This window comes from Salmo trutta, chromosome 28 (assembly GCF_901001165.1).
Source record: "Salmo trutta chromosome 28, fSalTru1.1, whole genome shotgun sequence".
NCBI classification, from domain to species: Eukaryota; Metazoa; Chordata; class Actinopteri; order Salmoniformes; family Salmonidae; genus Salmo; species Salmo trutta.
In genome coordinates, this window is record NC_042984.1 from 1,924,153 (window position 1) to 1,934,152 (window position 10,000).

General features: G+C 56.1%; 1 protein-coding gene across 2 annotated transcripts in view; it reads right to left on the reverse strand.

Moving 5' to 3' along the window:
- The window catches only part of LOC115165257 (patatin-like phospholipase domain-containing protein 2), a 29,711-nt gene that overhangs the window by 19,195 nt on the left and 516 nt on the right, over positions 1 to 10,000 (reverse strand). For both annotated transcript variants that reach the window (XM_029718259.1, XM_029718260.1), the window contains exons 1-4: positions 9,871 to 10,000; positions 9,074 to 9,306; positions 6,785 to 6,850; positions 6,295 to 6,507 (exon numbers count right to left, since the gene is read on the reverse strand). The exon at positions 9,871 to 10,000 is cut by the window's right edge. In XM_029718259.1, coding sequence (XP_029574119.1) covers positions 6,295 to 6,507; positions 6,785 to 6,850; positions 9,074 to 9,306; positions 9,871 to 10,000 — 642 coding nt within the window. The remainder of the gene's footprint in view (positions 1 to 6,294; positions 6,508 to 6,784; positions 6,851 to 9,073; positions 9,307 to 9,870) is intronic.

The following is a 10,000-nucleotide window of genomic DNA, read 5'->3' on the forward strand; positions in this document are numbered from 1 at the left end:
TGGGTGGAGAGGTAGAGGGCTGGGTGGAGAGGTAGAGGGCTGGGTGGAGGGGTAGAGGGCTGGGTGGAGAGGTAGAGGGCTGGGTGGAGAGGTAGAGGGCTGGGTGGAGAGGTAGAGGGCTGGGTGGAGGGGTAGAGGGCTGGGTGGAGGGGTAGAGGGCTGGGTGGAGGGGTAGAGGGCTGGGTGAAGAGGTAGAGGTAGAGGGATGGGTGGAGAGGTAGAGGGATAGATGGAGAGGTAGAGGTTTGGGTGTAGAGGTAGAGGGCTGGGTGGAGGGGTAGAGGGCTGGGTGGAGGGGGAGAGGGCTGGGTGGAGAGGAAGAGGGCTGGGTGGAGAGGTAGAGGGACGGTTGGAGAGGTAGAGGGCTGGGTGGAGAGGTAGAGTGCTGGGTGGAGGGGTAGAGGGACAGTTGGAGAGGTAGAGGGCTGGGTGCAGGGGTAGAGGGCTGGGTGGAGAGGTAGAGGGCTGGTGGAGAGGTAGAGGGTGGGTGGAGGGGTAGAGGGCTGGGTGGAGAGGTAGAGGGCTGGGTGGAGAGGTAGAGGGGTAGAGGGCTGGGTGGAGTGATAGAGGTAGAGGGACGGTTGGAGAGGTAGAGGGCGGGGTGGAGGGGTAGAAGGCTGGGTGGAGAGGTAGAAGGCTGGGTGGAGGGGTAGAGGGCTGGGTGGAGAGGTAGAGGTAGAGGGATGGGTGGAGAGGTAGAGGCTGGGTGGAGAGGTAGAGTGCTGGGTGGAGAGATAGAGGTAGAGGGGACGGTTGGAGAGGTAGAGGGCTGGGTGGAGGGGTAGAAGGCTGGGTGGAGAGGTAGAGGTAGAGGGCTGGGTGGAGAGGTAGAGGGCTCAGTGGAGAGGTAGAGGTAGAGGGCTGGGTGGAGAGGTAGAGGGATGGGTGGAGAGGTAGAGGGCTGGGTGGAGAGGTAGAGGGCTGGGTGGAGAGGTAGAGGTAGAGGGCTGGGTGGAGAGGTAGAGGGCTCAGTGGAGAGGTAGAGGTAGAGGGCTGGGTGGAGAGGTAGAGGGCTGGGGAAAGGGCTGGGTGGAGAGGTAGAGGCTGAGTGGAGAGGTAGAGGGCTGGGTGGAGAGGTGGAGGTAGAGGTCTGGGTGGAGAGGTGGAGGTAGAGGGCTGGGTGGAGAGGTGGAGGTAGAGGGCTGGGTGGAGAGGTAGAAGGCTGGGTGGAGAGGTAGAGGGCTTGGTGGAGAGGTAGAGGGCTGGGTGGAGGGGTAGCGGGCTGGGTGGAGAGGTGGAGGTAGAGGTCTGGGTGGAGAGGTGGAGGTAGAGGGCTGGTGTGGAGAGGTGGAGGTAGAGGGCTGGGTGGAGAGGTAGAAGGCTGGGTGGAGAGGTAGAGGGCTGGGTGGAGAGGTAGAGGGCTGGGTGGAGAGGTAGAGGGCTGGGTGGAGAGGTAGAGGCCTGGGTGGAGAGGTAGAGGGCTGGGTGGAGAGGTATAGGGCTGGGTGGAGAGGTAGAGGGCTGGGTGGAGAGGTAGAGGGCTGGGTGGAGGGGTAGAGGGCTAGGTAGAGAGGTAGAGGGCTGGGGTGGAGGGGTAGAGGGCTGGGTGGAGAGGCAGAGGGCTGGGTGGAGGGGTAGAGGGCTGGGGAGAGGTAGAGGGCTGGGTGGAGGGGTAGAAGGCTGGGTGGAGAGGTAGAGGGCTGGGTGAGGGTTGAGGGCTGGGTGGAGGGGTTTAGAGGGCGGGTGGAGAGGTAGAGGGCTGGGTGGAGGGAGGGTTAGGAAGGCTGGGTGGAGAGGTAGCGGGGCTGGCTGGAGAGGAGAGGGCTGGGTGGAGAGGTAGAGGGACGGTTGGAGAGGTATAGGGCTGGGCTGGGTGGAGGGGTAGAGGCTGGGTGGAGAGTAGAGGCTGGTGGAGAGGTAGAGGGCTGGGTGGAGAGGTAGAGGGCGGGTGGAGAGGTTAGAGGGCTGGTTGGAGGGTTGAGGGCTGGGTGGAGAGGTAGAGGGCTGGGTGGAGAGGTAGAGGGCTGGGTGGAGGGGTAGAAGGCTGGGTGGAAGAGGTAGAGGGCTGCCTGGAGAGGTATAGGGCTGGGTGGAGAGGTAGAGGGACGGTTGGAGAGGTATAGGGCTGGGTGGAGGGGTAGAGGGCTGGGTGGAGAGGTAGAGGGCTGGGTGGAGAGGTAGAGGGCTGGGTGGGAGGTAGAGGGCTGGGTGTGAGGGGTAGAGGGCTGGGTGGAGAGGTAGAGGGCTGGTGGAGAGGTAGAGGGGTAGAGGGCTGGGTGGAGAGACAGAGGTAGAGGGACGGTTGGAGAGGTAGAGGGCTGGGTGGAGGGGTAGAGGGCTGGGTGGAGGGGTAGAGGGCTGGGTGGAGAGGTAGAGGGCTGGGTGGAGAGGTAGAGGGCTGGGTGGAGGGGTAGAGGGCTGGGTGGAGAGGTAGAGGGCTGGGTGGAGGGGTAGAGGGCTGGGGTGAGAGGTAGAGGGCGGGGTGGCGAGTTGAGGGCTGGGGTGAGAGGTAGAGGGCTGGGTGGAGAGGTAGAGGGCTGGGTGGAGGGGTAGAGGGCTGAGTGGAGAGGTAGAGGGCTGGGTGGAGGGGTTGAGGGCTGAGTGGAGAGGTAGAGGGCTGGGTAGAGGGGTAGAGGGCTGGGTGGAGGGGGTAGAGGGCTGGGTGGAGGGGTAGAGGGCTGAGTGGAGAGGTAGAGGGCTGGGTGGAGGGGTTGAGGGCTGGGTGGAGAGGTAGAGGGCTGGGTGGAGGGGTAGAAGGCTGGGTGGAGAGGTAGAGGGCTGGTGGAGGGGTTGAGGGCTGGGTGGAGAGGTAGAGGGCTGGGTGGAGAGGTAGAGGGCTGGGTGGAGAGGTAGAGGGCTGGGTGTAGAGGTAGAGGGCTGGGTGGAGGGGTAGAGGGCTGGGTGGAGGAGGTAGAGGGAGGCTGGGTGGAGAGGTAGAGGGCTGGGTGGAGAGGTAGAGGGCTGGGTGGAGAGGTAGAGGGCTGGGTGTAGAGGTAGAGGGCTGGGTGTAGAGGTAGAGGGCTGGGTGGAGGGGTAGAGGACTGGGTGGAGAGGTAGAGGGCTCGGTGGAGAGGTAGAGGTAGAGGGCTGGGTGGAGAGGTAGAGGGCTGGGAAAAGGGCTGGGTGGAGAGGTAGAGGGCTGAGTGGAGAGGTAGAGGGCTGGGTGGAGAGGTGGAGGTAGAGGTCTGGGTGGAGAGGTGGAGGTAGAGGGCTGGGTGGAGAGGTGGAGGTAGAGGGCTGGGTGGAGAGGTAGAAGGCTGGGTGGAGAGGTAGAGGGCTGGGTGGAGAGGTAGAGGGCTGGGTGGAGGGGTAGCGGGCTGGGTGGAGAGGTGGAGGTAGAGGTCTGGGTGGAGAGGTGGAGGTAGAGGGCTGGTGTGGAGAGGTGGAGGTAGAGGGCTGGGTGGAGAGGTAGAAGGCTGGGTGGAGAGGTAGAGGGCTGGGTGGAGAGGTAGAGGGCTGGGTGGAGAGGTAGAGGGCTGGGTGGAGAGGTAGAGGGCTGGGTGGAGAGGTAGAGGCCTGGGTGGAGAGGTAGAGGCTGGGTGGAGAGGTATAGGGCTGGGTGGAGAGGTAGAGGGCTGGGTGGAGAGGTAGAGGGCTGGGTGGAGGGGTAGAGGGCTAGGTAGAGAGGTAGAGGGCTGGGTGGAGGGGTAGAGGGCTGGGTGGAGAGGCAGAGGGCTGGGTGGAGGGGTAGAGGGCTGGGTGGAGAGGTAGAGGGCTGGGTGGAGGGGTAGAAGGCTGGGTGGAGAGGTAGAGGGCTGGGTGGAGGGGTTGAGGGCTGGGTGGAGAGGTAGAGGGCTGGGTGGAGAGGTAGAGGGCTGGGTGGAGGGGGTAGAAGGCTGGGTGGAGAGGTAGAGGGCTGGCTGGAGAGGTAGAGGGCTGGGTGGAGAGGTAGAGGGACGGTTGGAGAGGTATAGGGCTGGGTGGAGGGGTAGAGGGCTGGGTGGAGAGGTAGAGGGCTGGGTGGAGAGGTAGAGGGCTGGGTGGAGGTAGAGGTAGAGGGCTGGGTGGAGGGGTTGAGGGCTGGGTGGAGAGGTAGAGGGCTGGGTGGAGAGGTAGAGGGCTGGGTGGAGGGGTAGAAGGCTGGGTGGAGAGGTAGAGGGCTGGCTGGAGAGGTAGAGGGCTGGGTGGAGAGGTAGAGGGACGGTTGGAGAGGTATAGGGCTGGGTGGAGGGGTAGAGGGCTGGGTGGAGAGGTAGAGGGCTGGGTGGAGAGGTAGAGGGCTGGGTGGAGAGGTAGAGGGCTGGGTGGAGGGGTAGAGGGCTGGGTGGAGAGGTAGAGGGCTGGTTGGAGAGGTAGAGGGGTAGAGGGCTGGGTGGAGAGACAGAGGTAGAGGGACGGTTGGAGAGGTAGAGGGCTGGGTGGAGGGGTAGAGGGCTGGGTGGAGGGGTAGAGGGCTGGGTGGAGAGGTAGAGGGCTGAGTGGAGAGGTAGAGGGCTGGGTGGAGGGGTAGAGGGCTGGGTGGAGAGGTAGAGGGCTGGGTGGAGGAGTAGAGGGCTGGGGTGAGAGGTAGAGGGCGGGGTGGCGAGTTGAGGGCTGGGGTGAGAGGTAGAGGGCTGGGTGGAGAGGTAGAGGGCTGGGTGGAGGGGTAGAGGGCTGAGTGGAGAGGTAGAGGGCTGGGTGGAGGGGTTGAGGGCTGAGTGGAGAGGTAGAGGGCTGGGTAGAGGGGTAGAGGGCTGGGTGGAGGGGTAGAGGGCTGGGTGGAGGGGTAGAGGGCTGAGTGGAGAGGTAGAGGGCTGGGTGGAGGGGTTGAGGGCTGGGTGGAGAGGTAGAGGGCTGGGTGGAGGGGTAGAAGGCTGGGTGGAGAGGTAGAGGGCTGGGTGGAGGGGTTGAGGGCTGGGTGGAGAGGTAGAGGGCTGGGTGGAGAGGTAGAGGGCTGGGTGGAGAGGTAGAGGGCTGGGTGTAGAGGTAGAGGGCTGGGTGGAGGGGTAGAGGGCTGGGTGGAGAGGTAGAGGGCTGGGTGGAGAGGTAGAGGGCTGGGTGGAGAGGTAGAGGGCTGGGTGGAGGTAGAGGGTAGAGGGCTGGGTGTAGAGGTAGAGGGCTGGGTGTAGAGGTAGAGGGCTGGGTGGAGGGGTAGAGGACTGGGTGGAGAGGTAGAGGGCTCGGTGGAGAGGTAGAGGGCTGGGTGGAGAGGTAGAGGGCTGGGTGGAGAGGTAGAGGGCTGGGTGGAGGGGTTGAGGGCTGGGTGGAGAGGTACAGGGCTGGGTGGAGAGGTAGAGGGCTGGGTGGAGGGGTAGAAGGCTGGGTGGAGAGGTAGAGGGCTGGGTGGAGAGCTAGAGGGCTGGGTGGAGAGGTAGAGGGCTGGGTGGAGAGGTAGAGGGCTGGGTGGAGGGGTAGAGGGCTGGGTGGAGAGGTAGAGGGCTGGTTGGAGAGGTAGAGGGGTAGAGGGCTGGGTGGAGAGACAGAGGTAGAGGGACGGTTGGAGAGGTAGAGGGCTGGGTGGAGGGGTAGAGGGCTGGGTGGAGGGGTAGAGGGCTGGGTGGAGAGGTAGAGGGCTGGGTGGAGAGGTAGAGGGCTGGGTGGAGGGGTAGAGGGCTGGGTGGAGAGGTAGAGGGCTGGGTGGAGAGGTAGAGGGGTAGAGGGCTGGGTGGAGGGGTAGAAGGCTGGGTGGAGAGGTAGAAGGCTGGGTGGAGGGGTAGAGGGCTGTGTGGAGAGGTAGAGGTAGAGGGATGGGTGGAGAGATAGAGGTAGAGGGACGGTTGGAGAGGTAGAGGGCTGGGTGGAGGGGTAGAAAGCTGGGTGGAGAGGTAGAGGGCTGGGTGGAGGGGTAGAGGGCTGGGTGGAGAGGTAGAGGTAGAGGGCTGGGTGGAGAGGTAGAGGGCTGGGTGGAGAGGTAGAGGGCTGGGTGGAGAGGTAGAGGGCTGGGTGGAGAGGTAGAGGGCTGGGTTGAGGGGTAGAGAGTAGAGGCCTGGGTGGAGGGGTAGAGGGCTGGGTGGAAAGGTAGAGAGCTGGGTGGAGAGGTAGAGGGCTGGGTGGAGGGGTAGAGGTAGAGGCCTGGGTGGAGGGGTAGAGGGCTGGGTGGAGAGGTAGAGGTAGAGGGCTGGGTGGAGAGGTAGAGGGCTGGGTGGAGGGGTAGAGGGCTGGGTGGAGGGGTAGAGGGCTGGGTGGAGAGGTAGAGGGCTGAGTGGAGAGGTAGAGGGCTGGGTGGAGGGGTAGAGGGCTGGGTGGAGAGGTAGAGGGCTGGGTGGAGAGGTAGAGGGCTGGGTGGAGAGGTAGAGGGCTGGGTGGAGAGGTAGAGGGCTGGGTGGAGAGGTAGAGAGCTGGGTGGAGAGGTAGAGGGCTGGGTGGACAGGTAGAGAGCTGGGTGGAGAGGTAGAGGGCTGGGTGTAGAGGTAGGGGTTTGTTTTGGGGTTATACCTCCCAGTTGTAGGGGTACATGGCGTCTAGCATCCGGTAACCGTTGACAAGACTGCAGTGGAGGTTCGCTCCGCTCACCACGACGTCACACAGTGGGGCGGGGTCTTTTGGGCAGATGTCCGTCTCACCAGCGAATGGAGACACAGTGATGGTGTGGCCAATCGGGCAGGAGTTTGTCGGCTGGATACTGGAGAAACCCCCGTCCAAGTAATGCTGCGGGACAACACACAAACAGGGATATGATCCCATGCACCATGGAGCCCTGCTTTATAGAAGTCTCTTTCATACCTCTCATCAGGGACCCCCCAGCCGGTCCGTTGGATTTAAACTATTCCAGAACCAGCACACCTGATTCAACTGATCAACTCATCATCAAGCCCTTGACTCAGGTGTGCTACTTCAACTCAAATGTAAAACGTTTTGTGTATTAGTTTAAAGTATAGCAGGGTTAGCATTAGCCTTCCCGACAGTTAGCAGTGTGAGGACTCACCACTCCTTTGTAACTTGGTGGCTGTATACCGCAGTACCCAGGCAGAAAGCAACCGCACAACAGCGCCTCCATGTGGGGGAAACAGAGAACTGCAGTTAAACTATCTGGCTCATAGACAGACACCATCACTAAGTTCTGCATGTTGATACTTCTATCTATTGCTGTATACCACTGTAAACTGAGATTTACACACTGTAAACTGAGATTTACACACTGTAAACTGAGATTTTCTCACAGTAAACTGAGATTTACTCACGGTAAACTGAGATTTACTCACTGTAAACTGAGATTTACTCACGGTAAACTGAGATTTACTCACGGTAAACTGAGATTTACTGACGGTAAACTGAGATTGACTCATGGTAAACTGAGATTTACTCACTGTAAACTGGGATTTACTCATTTACTCACTGTAAACTGAGATTTACTCACGGTAAACTGAGATTTACTCACTGTAAACTGAGATTTACTCACTGTAAACTGAGATTTACTCACTGTAAACTGAGATGTAAACTAAGATTTACTCACGGTAAACTGAGATGTAAATTGAGATTTACTCACAGTAAACTGAGATTTACTCACTGTAAACTGAGATTTACTCACTGTGAACTGAGATTTACTCACGGAAAACTGAGATTTACTCACTGTAAACTGAGATTTACTCACTGTAAACTGAGATTTACTCAATGTAAACTGAGATTTACTCACTGTAAACTGAGATTTACTCACGGTAAACTGAGATTTACTCACTGTAAACTGAGATTTACTCACTGCAAACTGAGATTTACTCACTGCAAACTGAGATTTGCTCACTGCAAAATGAGATTTACTCACGGTAAACTGAGATTAACTCACTGTAAACTGAGATTTACTCACTGTAAACTGAGATTTTCTCACTGTAAACTGAGATTTTCTCACGGTAAACTGAGATTTACTCACTGTAAACTGAGATGTAAACTGAGATTTACTCACGGTAAACTGAGATTTACTCACTGTAAACTGAGATTTACTCACTGTAAACTGAGATGTAAACTGAGATTTACTCACTGTAAACTGTGATTTCCTCACGGTAAACTGACATTAACTCACTGTAAACTGAGATTTACTCAAGGTAAACTGAGATTTATTCACTGTAAACTGAGATTTACTCACGGTAAACTGAGATTTACTCACTGTAAACTGAGATTTACACACTGTAAACTGATATTTACTCACTGTAAACAGATGTAAACTGAGATTTACTCACGGTAAACTGAGATTTACTCACTGTAAACTGAGATTTACTCACTGTAAACTGAGATTTACTCACGGTAAACTGAGATTAACTCACTGTAAACTGAGATTTACTCACTGTAAACTGAGATTTTCTCACTGTAAACTGAGATTTTCTCACGGTAAACTGAGATTTACTCACTGTAAACTGAGATGTAAACTGAGATTTACTCACGGTAAACTGGGATTTACTCACTGTAAACTGAGATTTACTCACTGTAAACTGAGATTTACTCACTGTAAACTGAGATGTAAACTGAGATTTACTCACTGTAAACTGTGATTTCCTCACGGTAAACTGACATTAACTCACTGTAAACTGAGATTTACTCAAGGTAAACTGAGATTTACTCACTGTAAACTGAGATTTACTCACGGTAAACTGAGATTTACTCACTGTAAACTGAGATTTACACACTGTAAACTGATATTTACTCACTGTAAACTGAGATGTAAACTGAGATTTACTCACGGTAAACTGAGATTTACTCACTGTAAACTGAGATTTACTCACTGCAAACTGAGATTTACTCACTGTAAACTGAGATGTAAACTGAGATTTACACACTGTAAACTGATATTTACTCACTGTAAACTGAGATGTAAACTGAGATTTACTCAATGTAAACTGAGATTTACTCACTGTAAACTGAGATTTACTCACTGCAAACTGAGATTTACTCACTGTAAACTGAGATTTACTCACTGCAAACTGAGATTTACTCACTGTAAACTGAGATTTACTCACTGCAAACTGAGATTTACTCACTGTAAACTGAGATTTACTCACTGCAAACTGAGATTTACTCACTGCAAACTGAGATTTACTCACTGTAAACTGAGATTTACTCACTGCAAACTGAGATTTACTCACTGTAAACTGAGATTTACTCACGGTAAACTGAGATTTACTCACTGTAAACTGAGATTTACTCACTGCAAACTGAGATTTACTCACTGCAAACTGAGATTTACTCACTGTAAACTGAGATTTACTCACGGTAAACTGAGATTTACCTGTACCACGTCCTCTCTGGACGTGAACTTTGACACCATGATGTTCTGTCCGTCTGGGATGCGCGTCATGGCGATGGCCAGGCGTCCGCTGGCCCTGATGTGGGCGTCGGCCGGTAGTAAGAGGCGCAGCATGCGTTCTATCCACACAGACACGTTCCCCTCAGGATGCAGCGGCCCCAGGACATGGCCCCTCATCTGCCGCACAAACCTCAGCATCTCATCACGCACCATGTCTGCATGGCACACAGACGCATAGACAGACACACACACATAAACAGTCAGCTTGTTACACACACACACACACACATATAGACACTCACAAACACACACACACACACTCATATAGACAGACACACACACGCATAAACAGTCAGCTTGTTACACACACACACACATAGACACTCACACACACACACACACACACACACACACACACACACACACACACACACACACACACACACACACACGCACATAGACAGACACACACACACATAGACAGACACACACACACACACACACACATAAACAGTCAGCTTGGCTCACACACATTTAGACACACACACACACACACACAGACACACACACACACCTCGACACACACACACACACACACACACACACACACACACACACACACACACACACACACACACACACACACATAAACAGTCAGCTTGGCACAGACACCGACCCACACGTACGTACACACACACACACGTACATATTCACAGAATGATTAAAACATCAATCAACAGCATCTCACATCAACTTCTCAGCATAATTAACTCTCTTACCCAGACTGGATCCACAGACAACGGCGGCGGCTACCAGGGACCCGGCTGAGGCCCCCATGACCTTAGGGGCCGCCTGCAGCACCCAGGGGGACCGGTCCAGCATGCTCTGGGCCACACCCAGCTGGTACGT